The sequence below is a fragment of the Lactuca saligna genome, chromosome 1 (assembly GCF_052625555.1).
Source record: "Lactuca saligna cultivar CGN05327 chromosome 1, ASM5262555v1, whole genome shotgun sequence".
NCBI classification, from domain to species: Eukaryota; Viridiplantae; Streptophyta; class Magnoliopsida; order Asterales; family Asteraceae; genus Lactuca; species Lactuca saligna.
This window is the reverse complement of record NC_136417.1, coordinates 25,776,716-25,794,914: the sequence shown is the minus strand read 5'-3', so window position 1 is coordinate 25,794,914 and position 18,199 is coordinate 25,776,716. Positions and strand designations below refer to the sequence as shown.

Sequence of the window (18,199 nt, the reverse complement as noted above, 5' to 3'; positions counted from 1 at the left end):
ACATCCTTAAAATCAAATAATTATTTAGAAACTATAAATGTTTAATAGATAAGTAATAGGAGTATTTAGGATCATGTGATGTGCATGCACATGCCGGATGCCTTTAGCAACCCCATGCATCATCTTCAGACTTTTGGAAAGCATGCTACTGGAAAAAGAAAAAGGAGGAAAAAGAGCATATTAAAAATTGGAGTAAATTACTGAAATCATCAAAATTGCATGTTTGGTCCCTAACTTTTCTTTTGTATTCGGATCGTCCTTGTGATTTGATTTTGTTACGTTTTTTGTCCCTACGGTTTGGTCAAAATTGCACGTTTGGTCCCTAACTTTATGTATATGAAGGACAAAAAACGCAACAAAATCAAACCAGGGACAATCCGAGTGCAAAAAAAAGTTAGGGATCAAACATGCAATTTTGACCAAACTATAGGGACGATTTCAGTAATTTACTCTAAAAATTAGAGATGATTGTTTTTTAAGGGGAGCTGACTCGTACACAACAAATTTTCTCAATACATAACAATCAGTGTTTTAAAATATTGTATTGTACAACTATATAATGCATAGATTGTTGTGTATGCCAAAAAACTATTGTGTACGAATCACTTCCCTTTTTTAAGTGTGATTTTAAAATTTTTAAAGATTACTTATGTGGTTGATTTGAAAATTTTATAGTCAATAACAATATCATTAAATAACAACTAAGTTTCATTAAATGTTTAATTTAAATCATTCAAACTCTTTTAAGATGTATATGCAAGTTATGCACCCAAGTTTTTAATTGTGTTATATTATTCTTAATTTATTATTATTATTTTTTTAAAGACAAACTACTCCTAAACACCATTTATGTCTTTTAAGAGACTTGTCTTCATGATCTCTCATTTGAGAGGATCATTCTTTGCCGTTAGGTCTTAATTTTTTTTTGGGTTAAGATTAAATTTGAGCCTTCAACTATTGTTCACGTGCTAATTTATTCAAGTAACCTTTTTTGAGGCACAAAGTTCATTTTCTTTATTTTCACAACATCTTTCTTAGGTTAGGCAACTTTTTTTTTTTTTTTTTTACAAATCTGTCTCCAAATGTAACATCCCAAAATTTATCATTTAAAGTCCCTGGGGTTGGATGAGTTGAGCCATGTGAAGGTTAAGGGCTAAAGTTGCAATTTTGAAAAAAACAAGACTAGTACGCTAAGCGTACATAAGGTACGTTGGGCGTACTAAGGCGTGCTTTAATACGCAGGGCATACACTTGTGTACGCTAAGCGTACTCCCATCAGATGCACACCCTAATGTTTAGTGGTTGGGTGCTATATAAGCATCCTTATGACTCATTTCCCCCGTTACTTTCGGCCTCCATACCCCATAAACGTTCCAAACCCTAGCCTTGTGTGTAAGTGTGAGTTTGTGTGTGTTTTAAGCACTTGAAGGAGAAGGTGTTACACCAAATAGTTGGAGAAGGAAGACAAGCTTGAAGATCTGAAGTCCTCTTGTCCTCTAGAAGCTCCAGGAGGTAAAAAGTTTCTACATTGGTAATCATTTTGAGTAGATCTTGTCTTGTTTAGCTTCTTAGCACTTTTCTTGTCCTAAAAACCCCAATATTGTGTTTAATGTGTTTTGGACCTGATAAGTTGTCCTTTCAGACCCTTAGAGAGGTCATAAGTGATAAAAAAGATGTCCTAATAGCTAAATGTGTCTCATACATGGAATAGGAAGGTCTTAATGGGTTAAGACCATGTATTAAGAACTTTTTGGACATCTAAAGTCTTAAAGTTCAAGACTTTATGAGTCTTAGGCACAATTGGTTGATGGATCTGAAGTTTGGGCTTAAGTGCTTAAGCCATTAAGCACTTATGAGAGTTTTGGTGCAGACTCGCGTACGCCCCGCATAGAGGGAAGTATGCCCCGTGTACCGAGTTAATGATCCCGATTTCCAGTCAACGCAGGCTTGAGTACGCCCCGCGTAACCTTGGGGTACGCCCAGCATACGCCCTTTGATGGGTTTTACGATTTGGGCTTCAGAATTTGGGCCACCTTTGGGCTAGTTGGAATTGGGGATTTGCTGGACTTTATGAATAGAGTATTTTGGGCCATTTTTTGGTAATGGATCTTAACATTAGGCCTAATTAGGGAGTGGACCCAATTTGGAAAATCGGGCTAATGATGGGCCTTGTATATGTGGACTTGTAGATCATGGATTTGGGATTGGGCCTTGGCCCAAGTTAGAGAAAAGGAAAAATGGACTATTATGGGAATCTTGGTAAAATTAGTACTCCCATTTGTTGACTTAATATTCGTTATTTTGGATAGTTCGAGATTTTTGGTGAGACAACGATTCGGGAGTTCGATTCTTCAGTTCGGATCGACATTGCGAGGTGAGTTATCCTCACCATACTCAAGGGTCTAAGGCACCAAGGCCAACCCTTTGGATTGTTATCCTAGTTATCTTGTGATTACGTGTTGTGATGTTATGTTAGATATGTATTTTGGTTTAGGATGATGTTATGATCAGTGATCTGTTAGGTCCGTATGACTATCTGTACGTGCTGGCTTACATGGTTTAAAGGATCTTAGGCTAAAGGGTTAGGTTCTGCTTCACAGCTCTTGTCTGAGTCTAACCGTTGTGGAATCGAATCCTTTAGCCTAACATTGTTTACACTGTGGGACATGTATTCTTAGTGGCCTATAGTTTGGTCTGACTGTCTATATGCTGGTAGGATTTTACATGATATATGTAAACATGATTGATTGGTAGTTGATGGGTATTCCATCCCGATGATGATAGGATCCTAGTATGTTGTCTCTATAGACTGTTATATGATTATATGATATAGGTTCACATGTTTTACTGGTTATGGGCATTCCAACCCGATGGTTGTGGGCCGAGGGTATTCCATCCTGATGATGATTGGACTCGTAGTAGGTGGGCATTCCAACCCGATGGTTGAGGACCTAGGGTATTCCATCCTGATGGATGATTGCACCTATAGTATCTGTTATATATGTATTGTGTGTGGGCATTCCAACCCGATGGTTGTGGGTCAAGAGTATTCCATCCCGATGATGATTGGACTCATAGTATGTTGGCATTCCAACCCGATTGTAATGATGTAAATTTTCAAAACAATATTTCACATTTAAAACACACTTTCACATTTAAAACAATTTTTCTATTTTGAATTAGGGTTTTGTAGAAGTCCACTTTTGGGTCTATGAATCCTCTCTTGTGAGTTTGAGGAACTCCGAATATTAGGAATGTTTAAAGCATAAAAATGCTAACTTGATGATTGTTATGGCTCCATGCATGAGTTTAAGACCTTAAGAGAGTCTTAATGGATGAAGTGAGGTGTTGGGTTCACATATGGCATGCAAAGGCATAAAGTTGCCAACTTTATGCCTTAGGACCTTTAAAATGAACAGGATCTGGAATTTGAGTGAATAGTCTTTATGCATCAAGCACTTAATGGATTTTGTTCAAAGCAGCTTGTACGTTGGGCGTACTAGTTTGTCTAGTGCGTGTACAACCCATGAAATGAGTACACTACGCGTACTGAAGAGGTATGTTAGGCGTACGCTTCCAATGAGCTTTGGGCTTCCGATGGATTTTTGGGCCATTTGGGCCCTAATTAACCTTGGGCTTGGATCTTCTAGTGTTTGTGCCTCTAAACTTGTTATTGGACCATTGATGACATGATTGGGCCTTTTGGTCCTTATAGCCCATTATAGTTTTGGACTTTGGATGCTAGGCCCATTAATGAAGGAAAGACTTTTGGGCCTTATTAGAGGAGTTTGGACTTAGGAGTTGGGCCTATGTCTTGGGTTGTGATTTAATTCTAAACTAGTAAGTGAACCCGTGGTAAACCACGGATCGGTTTTTTTGTTGGTTTTTTTTCTATTTAACTCATAACTCATAATATGATTTTAGTGCAACTCCTGATGTATTCATGTCAAGGGACACATAAGTTATACATGTACAAGAGGACAATCTAACATAATAATACATGTATAAAATTATTACAGTATATCAAGGTGCGACTATATATTAATTTATTAACTACCATCAACCCAAACCCTATAATACCAACAACAAAAACTAACACCAAATATAATACCAACAACAAAAATTAGCACCAAATCATCACCATCATCATGCTCGATTTAAAAGATATAAGCAAAAGCAGCAGTAAAAAACATACATACTTGTTAACAACATTCTTTGCATTTGAATCCTATATACCTTTTCTTTATATGTTGTTCAAGAACAACACTTTTCCAAATTATATCTATATCATATATTGACTCATTGACCTGTCAAGAAATGAGTGATAGTTAAAATTCAAAAAAAGAAAAAAAAAACTACAAAAACTATTTGTGTAAATTGTTGTGTGGTTCCTTTATTTCTTTCTCCTTGAAGTTTGGATCTTTTATTGTGTACTTAGTTCTCACATGTCTTTTTCCTGTAACAAATGAAAACCATTTTTACCCATGCAAATTCTTCAAGAAGTATTAAAAGATTAAAAAAAAAGAAACAATTTGGTTAGGATTTTTTTGACTCAACCCGCTATAGCATTTCAATAAGCACAACCTGATCAGTGATCACCCTATACAAAATGACAAAAATAGCCCTCAATATATTGTTAAAGAACAGTTTATGTGTATATTTGGACCAGAAAACTAAGAATTAGATAATAGATATGCAAACGAACCTTAAAAAATGGCGATGGACCATCATTCTTCAATAGTTTGTGTATGTTCTTCCATGAGAGTTGGACGCCTTTATCCTGTGACAATCAATTGATTAGGGCAATTTTTTGTTGTTGAAAATTCTAGATAGATATGATTGTTGGTCCTATGGTTGTCTATTGTCGTGAATTGAAAGAAATCTTGTGGATTCTTACCTGTATGAATGACACATGAGATTGAAAAATATTTAAGCAATTTGTGTTAAAGCAGACCAGGAATGCAACATCTTCTTGAATTTTGAATTCAATAGTCGGGTTTTATGACCTTAGAAGATCTCAAGGAAGAACAATCTATTAATTTGAAGAAAGAAAAATCTATTGTTTCAACACATCTTCGAATTCTGGTTTCTTCGATAACAACAAAAAAATCTGTAATTTCTAATTTCTTCGATAACAACCGAAAAAAATCCGATGGCGGTGGAAGGAGCATCAGAATGAAGAACACCAACATAGCAAATTATCTATCCAATCCCAAAATCATGAACAAATAAGCAAAAAAATTTAAAATATTAGGGCTCACTTGAAGAACCGAAGTCTTCAACACCAAAAATCAGTGTAAACAATTAGACATCTAATAAGGAATGTTTAAATTCGAGAGTAATTTTCAAACGCGTTCATGGAAAATCGTAATCAACATATGATTTTCTTTGAAAATTGTTCTGCATAAGTGTTCTAGGGTAAAATAGACCATTGATTTCGCCTCTATCAAACAACTCCTTACCTCCATCGCAGTCACTATTATGTTGGTTCCCCTATTTTGCTTCACAAGAATTAAAACTGCCCAACACATCCACCGCCTATGCAAAGTTCCACTATCGGTAATAAAACTCCAAATGGTAGATGCCTACATCTCCAGCGAAAGTAAAATTTGTTGCATCTTCGTATTCTTCAAAACAAAGAGTGAATTGAACTCATAAATTAACATGAAGATGAAAAGGAAATAAGTAGTAATTCAAAGAATCAGATATACAGATTACATTTGAAATATCTTATGAATTAGAAGAGATGGGATTCAAACCCTAAATTCCTGGAGGAAAAAGAGTCATAAACGTCAAAGGCAAGTAGTCGGAAAGGAATAAGGATGGAGTTCAAAGATTTTGGAGAAACATATGAAAAGCGCTAACGATGGGTGTATACGATTGGGGAAGACCAATGTTGAAATTTGAAGGATGAAAGTCAATTGCTACAAATTATTGTTATTAATATATGTATATAATAGGATAAATCGTGTTTATTTAGTGTGAGATTTCTGGACCAGTAGCCAAGAAATATTTTATCAACAGTATGAGGTGAGTCTTCTCACTATGTCAATGGGTCGAAGGCACCAATGCCGACCCATTATATAATATGTGGATTGTTATTTGTTATGCATTGACTGTATGCCGATCCCAGGGTAGCCCATGACACTTATGTGAAGACCATGAGGGTAGCCTATGGTACCTGGATATCAGATTATGCGGGTAGCCCATGGCTTTTCAAGTAAAGATCATGGAGGTTGCCCATGTCACTTGCATATCAGACAATGGGGATAGCACATGACATTCCTGTTAAAGATCATGGGAGTAACCCATGGCAACTTATGTATGTTGCATGGTATTTTATGGTTGTATGTTATGTGATATTTTGGGAACTCACTAGCTTTTGCTTACGGTTTATTCGGGTGATTTCAGGTACTTCCGGTTCTAAGGGGAAGAACCCGACTTGATGATGCGACATTTACTCTCCAACATTTTCTTCATTGATCTATTTTGATACTATGCTATTTGATACAATATGATGTAATGAATTTTTGGGAACAAATTATGGTTGTATTCTATTTTCAAAAATGAAAATTTTTATTTGGTTTTTGGGTTGTTACACCTGTTATCACTGGTATAATGGTTAAACCGAATATCTTTTAAAAAATAGAAGGGTAAAAACGGACATAAAATTCAACTTTGGGTAAACCAAAAAAACATTAAAAAATTTAAGTGTTTTTATGACATCAGTTTTTTTTTTTTTTTTTTTTTTTTTTTTTGTTTTTTTTTTTTACCGTCGTAATTTTGACTCAACATAAATCAAAAGAATAAAGAATTGTTTGGTTATCAACGGTTAATCCCCTCCAACTGTTCCTGGAAGCGTTATCTCTCCTCCACCTCAATTTCTGCTCTGTCTTCGTTCCTCTAAACTGGCTATGGCTTCCTCATTCTCGCCTTCCTCTTCGCACCTTTACTCCCGTAATCACAATCATCATCTCACTCTCTCTGCTCCTTTCTCTCTACCCCCCTCTCGAATCCTCTTCAATTTGTCTCAAACTCTATCTTCCCCCAATAAGCTTGCAGTGAATTCAATCAAGTGCAGCAGCAACGAAGCTTCTTCTACACCAACAACTGCTCGAAAGCTTGGGGTATCAGTTTACAAGCCTAAATCATACGAAGTTCTTGTTACTGATGCCGCTAATTCCCTCGCTTGCGCTCTCGACGATGGCAAAACCCGCCTTGAAATCGATTTTCCGTAATTCTCTTAACTTTAGCATTCAATGAATATTTTGTTCCTGTCTGTACCTTTTGGTTCATCAATCGAACTCATTGTTGCTTCAGACTGTAATTTTAGCGAGAACTTAGTGAAAGGGTAAATGTTCCTCATTGCACGATTCTGTTTATTTAGTGAACGGTTTTTCTTTTGTCCCAAATAAGCCATTAGTACGGTTGACATGTTAGAACAACGTAATTGCGGATATTTTGTGGAAATGTAATTGCAATTCGCCATTAAGTGTTGAAAATCACTCATCAAGGGTAGAGTTGAATCACTCTCAGTTCATCAGTTGCAACGTCTTCTAAACGATCATATTAATCGAAGTTTTGGATCATTTGTGGAAAGTAGTTGGAGATAAACGTTATACATTGTTTGATTGCTCCCTGTTCGATTTTCTTAATTTCCATAAAACTACTGCTTACATTTGTTATTTGATGGCATTAACAGGCCATTGCCAACCAGCATTTCTTCATATAAGGTATCTTCATAACCTCTTCATGCTTTCTTGCTGGTTCTGTAAAGCTTTTCCTTTCTTAGTAAAAAGCCTCCCCTAATCCTATATGACATTATGAAGGGATCTTCAGACGAGTTTAGTGATGCCAATGTTCAACTTGCCTTGGCTGTTGTTAGGAAGCTTAAAGAGAAAAAGGATACACGAGCTTGCATTGTAAGTCTACACTTACTTTTTAGGGATAAATGTAAGAAATAGCAACGTAGTTTCATTTATTTGTTTATTACATCACCTCACTTTCATTTCTTTCAATTACAACATTATACTTTAAACTTTTTCTTAGCAAGACATTCTACTTTAAAGAATCTACCCAATAATACCATTTTGCTTTCATTCTTTTTATTGGGACATGATACTTTGAAAAAAAAAAAAAGAAACTAATTGCTAAGTAGTAGAGCGACATACTAAACAGCTATTCGATGAATTTTCTTGCATTTCACCTTATTTCATATTCGATGAATTTTCTTCATTAAGATATGTTTATGTTAAACTTATCGTATGCTGTAGGTGTTTCCTGATAATCCAGAAAAACGAAGAGCCTCCGAGCTGTTCAAATCAGCTATTGACTTGGTAACTTAGTTAGCTAATTTAGAACTAATTTCTCTAATAAGTAAATCGTTTCATATTAATATAAAAATATATGTATATGGATCACTTTTTGCATCTATTTGATGAGAAAAACAATTTCTTGTAATCCAATATTTGTGGTTTTCTTCCAGATTGATGAGATCACTATTGGTTCCTTGGATGATATTCCCACTGGTCCTGTTGGTTCTTTCTTCAGATCTATAAGGAACACTCTTGATTTTGATTTTGATGATGACAATCAAGGTTTTAGCCTTTTTTTTTTTTTATAGTCATAATCATTTTAAGTAACAAGTATATAACAGAATCACAAGTTTTGACTGGATTCTTTTTTTCATAATTGTCTCCTTTTATGAAACACAGAAAGGTGGCTGTCTGACAAACCACCAACACTTTTTGTATTCATCAGTTGCAGCACCCGTGAACTTGCTACCATTGAGAAATATCTGGTAGGGTGTACTTTCTCTTATATTCATCTCTGTGGTGCTGTTTCTTATTAACTTACTCTGTATTGTATTTATACTCCAATATTATATAGGAAAAGTTCGGTGGATCAACACCCGCCCTCCTATTTAATCTGGAGCTTGAAACTTTGCGGTAATTCCGTTTATACCCTTTGAATTCAGATGGAATTCGTGGTTGTTGTGAAAAACCTTACTTTTTGTTTGACAAATGAAACTATTGAAATCACAGAGCTGACCTTGGCCTTGTTGGTTTTCCACCCAAGGATTTACACTACCGATTTCTTTCTCAGTTTGTTCCTGTCTTTTATATTCGAATAAGAGAGTATTCCAAGGTACCTCTCTCTCTCTCTCTCTCTCTCTCTCTCTCATGCTTTTGTATTTATTAAATTTTACTTTATTTTTATTATCTTTTTACTTTAAAATGCAAGACAGTTGCAGTACCACCATACATTGTTAATTACGATGGTGCCCTCTTCCGCCAATACCCAGGTAACAATTATTATATAAGTTAACTCAATTTTTTCTAAATGTGACTTGATGACCATTTTACCCTTACTTTCCAATAAACATTTTTTTACAATATTCATCAGTTTTATGGAGGAAACAAGAATGGCAAGTAGTTAAAGGGTTGGTGTCTTAATACATTAAGCCACATTTTTTTTTGGCTTAACCCACTAAGTCATTCAGTCTGGATTGAGTGAAAAAAATAAACATATATAGCTGTGGAGATTATGTGATTAATCTATTAAGCTCAGTAAATAAAAAAGTAACAACCTCATGTCCTCATTAAGTCTATTAATAATAAAAAAATAAAGAGTGTTTAAAACTTGTTGATAATGCAGGACCCTGGCAGGTGATGCTTAAGCAAGCAGATAATTCGTATGCTTGTGTTGCAGAAAGCGAAACACGCTTCACGCTTAATGAAGTAAATTTCCGTTATTACCCTTTTTCTGTTTTGAGTATAAATAAAATAAAATATGTTTCTGAGTTTTGAGAGATTTGTTTGGCATGTTTATTTTAGACCAAGGAAGAATTACTGAGGGTCCTTGGACTCAAGGAGGAACAAGGAAGCCAACTTGAGTTCCTTCGTCGTGGTTACAGGGTTTGCTTCTTTTCATACTAATTTCTTTCATTTAATTTCTTTCTTTGCAAGAAATTTTAAAAAATTCTTCAATTGTTTTCGGCCAAATTATATAAAAAACACTATATCTATATGGCTTGTTATTTTTTCAGTTTAACCATAAAAAAATTGCATTTTTCAAAAAAACAAACTGCCCCTACCCGGTATATAAAAAAACACTATATCTATATTGTTACATATAATTTGTGGTAATGGACAAGATACATATGTTTTTGTTTGAGGGTATAGTAATTATTATTAGACATTTTACAAATAGTTCTTGGGTTACAACTTACAAATGCATGATGTGGTTACAGAAAGCAACATGGTGGGAGGAAGACGTGGATTTGGAGTTATCTTCCGCATGGCGTACCTGAGACTCTGAGAGTGAGTTAACCCCCCATACAAACATCAAGAGATGTGGTGGGGATGGGGTACCATAATTTATTCACATATGTATATCATAAGTACACAATTTTCCTGTTTATATTATTTTCTGCTTTCATTTTTGTTACCGTGTCCCAGTATTGGCCACAGTTATAATCTCTTTCACAATCCGTGTAACGTTTAACAACGTTTTTCCCCTGGGGTCGGCTATGATCTATATCACATCAAAAATTCAAAATAGCTACAACATCCGTTCATAATTCACAACTTAATAAATGTAAATTTCCATCTACAAATCACCAAAATCCGGCTCGGAAGGCTTTTGAAGACTAATAAACCCGGTCGACACTCCCCGCTTCCTCTGAACCCGTTTCATAGCATTAGCCGCAAACTTGGACGCATACATCGTCGCACCAAACGACGACGACGACACCCGCCCTCTAATCAACGCAGTTTCTTCATTAACATCCTCTTCAACCTCCTCCTCCTCCTCTTCCTCCTCCTCATAATCATCCATATAATCCTCATCTGATTCTTCCTCCTCCAACCGATGCAATTCCATAATCTTCCTTCTGGAATACCTCCTCCACGCTGCCTGAATAAAACTCGCCGCCCATGTCCGCCACTGCTGTGAATAAAACCGGAAAGTATGCTGAACTTGCCGACTATGAAGCCGCCTAAACTGACTCGTTATAAACTTCACCTCGTCTGCGATCAACGCAAACGCTTCCACCTCCGTTAATGCCATAACCGTTCGTGTTGACGGCGGTAGGTTACCCGCCGATTTCGGATCCAACGCCCACGTCAACAGCTCTTCCCCGCAAAAATCCCCTTCTTTCAAAAATCCCCGGTTGAAAAAACCGCTTCTCCCGCCGTCTGTCGTGACGCTTTCTAAACGCCCCCGGATTATGAACAACATTTCGTCGACCGGGTCGCCTTCCCTTAACACAAACGTGCTTTCTGTGTAAAGACTTGGTTTAAGTCTCTCGCATATGGCGTCTAGTAATCTTTCGTCAAAATTTGCAAACAATGGAACCTACAACAATTACGATTTTAAGTTTTCAGTCATGGAAGTTGTTTAACTACAGTAACATACCCTTTTTACTAGATTTAAACAGAGGTGTCTTTTGATGTCCCTTCTGAGATCTTTTGGTAGACTTTGGACTAAGCTTTCTTCATCTACTCCTCTTGTTTCCACCCATTTGTACTGATCGTATCTTCGCACTCGTTCTTTAAGCTCTTGAGGAAGCAATCTGTGATGCATCCATTGTTCAGAGTCACGCCTTTTGATTCTCATCTCCTCTAAACGAACCGAAAGCGATTGAAGATACGTCTGCTCAATCCAAAAATCAAAACAATAAAAAAAAAAAAAAAAAAAAAAAATCCACGTGGCACAAGATTATTATTGGGCTAAATATTACCTGCATGTTGCCGATGAGAAGAGCAAAGAGTATGAGCCCAGAAATGGCGATTATGATTGAGAAAATAATTTCTTTAGCATATGTACTGGTTTCAAGCCCCTGACCTAGTGTACTGTTGTATGGAATTTAGCAAATGTTGAGAGATGTTTTGATTAGAATTTTTAGGTGGGTTATAAAAGAAATGAACTTGCCTTAAGTTTCTTAAGCCCCACCACAAACAGTAGCAGTATTTAGATGGAAAATGTTCAGAGGAATCAACTTGAGATTGCACAGCTTGTAAGTAAATCCCATAATCAAATTCTCCATAGGATTCACTTTCAACGCAATGTTCATCAAGAGTGGCTTTAGCAACTTGCAGCCAAGCTTTGTATCCTTCTGTCTCGTCATGCCCACAGTAAAGATATTCTATCTCACATTTACTCTCATCACGACATGCTTGCGCCCAACATGCACTCTTACGTTCCACAGCCAACAGATACCAGAAAGCTCCAAATATCTGTTCACATCACTTCAAATCAGATAAACATTTTTTCATGCATAATTTATGATGAAACCAATGGATATTTAGATATATATATGTGTGTGTTATTGAATTCCAAAAGTAATAGGCTTTACCCCAAATTAAGTGAAAAAAAAGAAAGAAAGAAAGAGCATTTACATGACCAGCAAGAACAAACCAAACCAAATAGTAAGCTGCACCAGCCCAAGCTGTTTCAGTAATGACACCCACAGTTTTTTTGAGCTCTGAAAACAATGGTAGAATACGAAGAGATCTAGGAATATATTGCACAATCACAATCCACAGTAAAATCTTTTTTGTACCCAAAACACCCGAACCATGATCATTCTGAAGAAACCTCCACACCACAATCTGAAATAAATAAATAAATAAATAAACATAAATAAGATAACTAAAAAAAAAAAAAGACAAATCATTTTTTTGTAAACAAAATGAATACTTCAACCTGTGGTAAAGGTAGCACAGAGAGAATGTCAACAAAGAAATAACGTTGCATATATCTTCTTGCAATCTGTGCAGGATCTATCACAAGTTCACCACGTCCAAACACTCTTGATGATGGTGCTATATAAGCTGTACGAAACTGGAGACCAATGCGTACAAGGTAGAAAATATCGACTATGGTTCTCACAGTTGTAATGGAGTGTGCTAAACTTCTATGTATTTTTAAGCAACTTTCCGTATTATGATAAACGGGAATATAGAAAAATAAAGGATCCACATATACTGCAAGAATGCAAGATAACACCAGAAACTTGTTCCATAACAAAAGTGTTTTGTCTTGAGGATCGATTATTTTGTTCTCAGAGACTTTTAGATCTTCTGAAAACACTGCACGTGAGACTCCGGTTTTTAAAGTTTGGCCAAAATTTATAAGTCCTTCAGACCTTCTTCTCACGTACTTAATTGATTTGGATGCAGTAGTACGTGGATGACCAGAAGGGGGTGCTCCTTCTATATTGAATCCACACCTCTTCATTATATTAGATGGATATGACAAACTCGAATCCAAAACATTCAACCTAAATTAAAACATTGAAGAATCAAATTGTTACTTGACAGATTATCTGATTATGTTTCAGTAATTAATTTGTACCTTACGAATCTTTCTTCTTGACCACCTATGTATATTGTGGTGTGACAATTGTCAAACATTTTGGGAAGTGAATGGGGGAGGAAGAAAGGGGAATCATGACAGTGATTGTAACAATAAGTCTTTCAAGATCTTTTAACTGCCAATTGTACCACTGTGATATCTCTGGTAGTTTGGTTAAGTGGAGTTGAATTGGATCTGGTACCATGAATGCTAAGGCCACACGATGAACACCAGAATTACAAACACGATTAGCCCCAGATGTGTTACTCTGTTCAGCAACTGATCACCAATCCAGACATGTAGGGGATCATGTATGCATATTACTCACTCTCTATTGTGATCAAATCATCAAATGAAATTTTATGTCGTCAGTTACAGAAATAGGATCATCTTGCATCAGCCAATTAAAGCAAACATAAACACAAATTATGTAGCTGAGAAGATCATATTAGGAAAGAAGGTTTTGGATGTATGTGTTCAAACAATATATTGTTGTATGATGCGAATCTGGAGATTCAGCTAGAAAATCATCACATTTGTATGATTGGAATTATAAAATGAGATCTCGAGCAACTGATGTTTTTTTAGTATGATTTTTGAAAATGAAGGTAGCAATTTAAACATCTGAAATACGCACAATAAACATCTCCAGATTCATTTCACAGCTCAACGAAGAAAAATCAAACACGGAAAAACAATATCTGACATGCGCACAAACTGAATAACATTTCGAATATGAGGGTAGCAATTTGGGCATTCAAATAAAGCACATCAAAAATCTCCAGATTCAGAAAATTAAACACGAATGAGCAGTATCTGCCACAATGAAAGAAGATTTCAGATCAAATTGAAGAAACCTACTTACCTTAAAATTCTTCAATTTTTTCAATCTATCAGATCCTGCTCCGAGAAGATCAAAATCGAAGAAACAAAACGGAAAACTAGCCTAGTTTCGCACGAGCGAGATACTGATGAGAACCTAATTTCGGAGTGATTTTGGCGCGAAAAAAAAGGGAAATGACCGATAAAATCAGGAGGTGTTTCTGGTACACATTGATCGTTGAAAACGGTTAGCCATTGCTCATATTCCTTGTCTCGGCAAGCACCTTGAAGTTTACATCACTTTACAGAAAGCCACCAAAACCTAGTAATTGTTGCAATTCACCTCCATTTTTTTTTCTCTGGATTATTATTGGAAATAAGTGTTCCCTTAATTACAAGCCTCGAGACCATTCTTTTCAGTGTACATCTACGATGGAGATTTGAATTTAAGAATCTCAAATTATATTAAATAAGTTTCGGACTATTCAAAAAGTTAATTAAACAAATTGTTGCAGATATTGTACGAAACACACCTTCTTACCGGTAGCAACCTGAGGGTATGTGAGTGGTGCGGTCGCACGGTGCCTCCGATTTTAAAGGGCCTCTAAAATTAGGGAAATATATAGTAATGGTGTTGGTAATTTCTTAAAATATATTTTTATGTGTTTTTATTAAAGAAACTTACGTGTTATTATTAAAGAAACTTAGCAACTAATTATATACACAATGTAACCATTTGATTGCAATCTTAAAGTAATTTTAATTGTAAAAAAAATCAACGAAAATCAAAAAATCAAAATCTTATCATCAATTCTATATTTATAAAAAAAAATTAAGGAAAGTATCTATATAAAAAATAAATATATGTTTCTAGTACAACTTCAAGAAAATGTTATATGTTTTATAAAACTCATCAAAAGATCAAACCTAATAACGGTACAAGTAGATTGTCGGTGTTGCTCATCTCTCTTTAAAATTTCCAAATCCCATCAGTGCTTAGCTTCTTTCTTTCCCAGGCTAAATGCTCATTTTTTGAATGATTTATTTATAAATTCATAATGAAGTTAAAGAATAACAAAGTAGAGAAAGTAAAAAACAATGTTCTTGTTTTTCCTTACACATCGTATATTGTCTTGTGAATTATGTTTATCACTTAACTTAATAGCTTTAGTTTTTCAATGTTTAGTATAGAGGGGTTAGAATAGAGCATTAGCAAATTTCAGAGTGGGGTGAGAGAGGACGGCAATAGGCTTCCATTTTTTGGCTTATAATATTAATATAATATAATCTAATACTTTGAAATGTTAAAAAACAAGAATTTTGTTTGCTGAGTCGAATCGAACCGAGTATTGCCAAGCTCGAATATCGACTCGCTTAAAATACTCGAGCTCGAAGCTTGACTCGAACTCGCCTCGAGCTTAAATCTGAAGCTCAAACTCGACCATTGAAATACTCGATACTATTGAGCTCGGTTCGACTTGACTAAAATTAAAAAAGTAAAATAAAAAAAGGTGAAAATCATCAAAAATTAAAAACATTCCATATGCTTTTACATTGTCCAAAATATCAAAAAATGCACAATAAACCATCTATGTATTTGCATTTTACATATATCCAAAATACCAAAAAGAAACATTTGTGTCTTTGCATTTTATAAATATCCAAAATACCAAAAAGAAACATCTAATGTCAATATATCATCAAGCTTCTATGTCTTTGCATTTTACCAATTCAGCACCAACACAATCTCTTGTACCTGTCAAAATAACAACAATAACGAAAAAATACATCACAAATAACCACAAAAAAAACAACTTCAAAAATCAGCACCCAAAAAACAACAACGATGGAAAAAAAAAAAAAAAAACAATGACAAAAAACAGCAACAACAACAGAAAAACAACAACAACAACAACGAAAAAATAACTTAACCTGAAAACAACAAAAATTAGTTAAAATTAACAGTTTTAAACATTTTAAATATGCTTACTTCTCATGTATCTGTCATGGAATTGGAAGATTGATCTCCATTTGTTGTTTCTCTTTCTGAAATGCATAAACACGAGAACAATAAATATATTTAAATTGTAAAATATACATAAAAAGTAACGAGAAACAAATGAATCATACCTTGTTCTTTCTTTTCAAACCGTGGAGGCTTCGACACCAATCTCCTCCACAAAGTAAGACTTCAACCGTTTCGGGAGCCAATGATGCTCTATATGTGGCAATAACTCTACTACCCGCACTAAAAGTAGCTTCCGATGCAACAATGGTGATGGGAATAGCAAGTATGTCTCGAGCCATGCATCAGAATATATGATATTTTAACGAATTTGATCGCCACCATTGTAAAGCATCAAAAAATGTTGGGCCAACATCACAAATGTAACAACCCTCTTCAAGATAATTATCTAAATCTGATTTTTGTGGTTGTATATTTTCAACTGTTCTTATAAATTGAGGAAACTCGGACCACCCGAAAGATGAAGGTTGAATGTTCACATTGTTTCCACTTAAACCAACAACAGTTTCATAATTTTCTTCACCGCCACTAGAATAATATCCATCCACATATTCTCCATACAATTTATATAAAGCTTTTTTTTTTTTAACTTTGTCTATATTTTCACGAGCTTCCTGTTCGGGATATATCCTAGGAAAACAAAACTCAATAACCCTCATTTTGCACCTAGGATCTAAAATAGCACCAATCGACATCATCAAGTTGCACTCTCCCCAATACTTATCAAATTTTTGTTTCATGCACCGAACCATGTCATGAACAAAATGATCTTCGTTAGGATCTTGAAGCTTCTTGTCCAACAAAACTTTGATTCTATAAACTTCATTAAGAAATAGGTTTGAAGTCGGATACTCACTAATAGAGATAATATTAGTTGTAGAGTAAAAAACTTCTAAAATCTCGCATACCTTTTCCACCTTTATCCAATCTTCATTTGTGGGACAACTAATGTAGCGTGGCTCTCTTTCTTTGTACATTGGAAACACCTCTTTAAATTTGATTGCAGCGGACAATATTTCATTTGTTGAGTTCCACCTTGTCTTGCATTCAAGAATAAGTTTTCTATGTGACAATTGTAATTGTAATACAATCTCAGAAAACAAGTTGAGTCTTGACTCATTTTGATTGATAAATGTAACAGAGTTGTGCATATCCTCAATAATATCGCCAATTCTAGAAAGTCCATCTTGAATCATAAGATTCAAGATGTGTGCACAACAACGTACATGAAACATCTTTCCTCCACAAGGCAACTTCTTAACCCTTGAAAAAGTTTCACTTAAGATCCTAACAGCCAAGTCATTATTCGAGGCATTGTCAACCGAAATAGTAAACACCTTATTTTCAATGCACCAATCCTTCAAACACTTATAAAGATTATCGGCAATCTCAAGCCCACGATGAGGAGGAGGTAAGTGAATAAAGCTAAGAACACACTTCTGTAAATGCCCATTAGAATCGACAAAATGGTCTGTAAGAACCATATATTCGATCTTCTGATTGGTAGACTTCCACATATCTGTGGTCACACTAATCCTTGAAATAGATTTCAATAAATCCTTCAACTTCTTCTTTTCTATCTCAAAAACTTTTTTACAGTTTGCGTTAATGGAAACATGTGAGACGGTTTCCCACTCAAGAATTCCACGCTTTTGCATCATGTTAAACCCCTATTCCTCAACAATTTTGAAAAGATGTTCGTACATAAGTATCCAATGTGAAATTGACTCTCTCATTTTCATCATATCAAACTTTCCATCGGTAAGGGCGGGGGTAACATGCTGTGAATTACTTCCCGAATCAACTACTTGCAAAGTGATATTTTGTTGTTATTGGTCATAAAGTTTTTTGGGATACATTTCTTTAAGTGTCGTCCCAAATGACTAGTACTAGCGCTTACTAATATGGAGAGTTTACTTTTACAATGTATACACTGTGCTTTTTTAGTCCCATCACACATCATAACTTCTTTAAATACCCCATACTGGAGAA

At 35.2% G+C, this 18,199-nt stretch overlaps 2 protein-coding genes and 1 pseudogene across 2 annotated transcripts; 1 reads left to right on the top strand and 2 right to left on the bottom strand.

The window, feature by feature from the left end:
- The first annotated feature begins 6,821 nt into the window (after window positions 1–6,821).
- On the top strand, window positions 6,822–10,444 carry LPA3 (Low PSII Accumulation 3). The gene is made up of 12 exons (XM_078978079.1): window positions 6,822–7,234; window positions 7,703–7,733; window positions 7,830–7,922; window positions 8,274–8,336; window positions 8,486–8,597; window positions 8,715–8,800; window positions 8,890–8,948; window positions 9,045–9,147; window positions 9,244–9,304; window positions 9,658–9,740; window positions 9,837–9,917; window positions 10,253–10,444. The coding sequence occupies exons 1-12, from the start codon at window positions 6,915–6,917 to the stop codon at window positions 10,310–10,312; spliced, it is 1,152 nt and encodes a 383-aa protein (XP_078834205.1). The 5' UTR covers window positions 6,822–6,914; the 3' UTR covers window positions 10,313–10,444.
- Window positions 10,445–10,496: 52 nt separating this feature from the next.
- LOC145029570 (putative cyclic nucleotide-gated ion channel 5) lies at window positions 10,497–14,561 on the bottom strand. Its single transcript, XM_078978073.1, has 8 exons — window positions 14,225–14,561; window positions 13,360–13,690; window positions 12,709–13,285; window positions 12,402–12,614; window positions 11,935–12,239; window positions 11,744–11,855; window positions 11,419–11,655; window positions 10,497–11,358 (listed from the first exon to the last, which is right to left on the bottom strand). The coding sequence occupies exons 2-8, from the start codon at window positions 13,416–13,418 to the stop codon at window positions 10,612–10,614; spliced, it is 2,250 nt and encodes a 749-aa protein (XP_078834199.1). The 5' UTR covers window positions 13,419–13,690; window positions 14,225–14,561; the 3' UTR covers window positions 10,497–10,611.
- A 1,624-nt stretch (window positions 14,562–16,185) lies between these two features.
- Window positions 16,186–17,724, bottom strand: LOC145003899 (zinc finger BED domain-containing protein RICESLEEPER 2-like; annotated as a pseudogene).
- Between the last annotated feature and the right edge of the window lie 475 nt (window positions 17,725–18,199).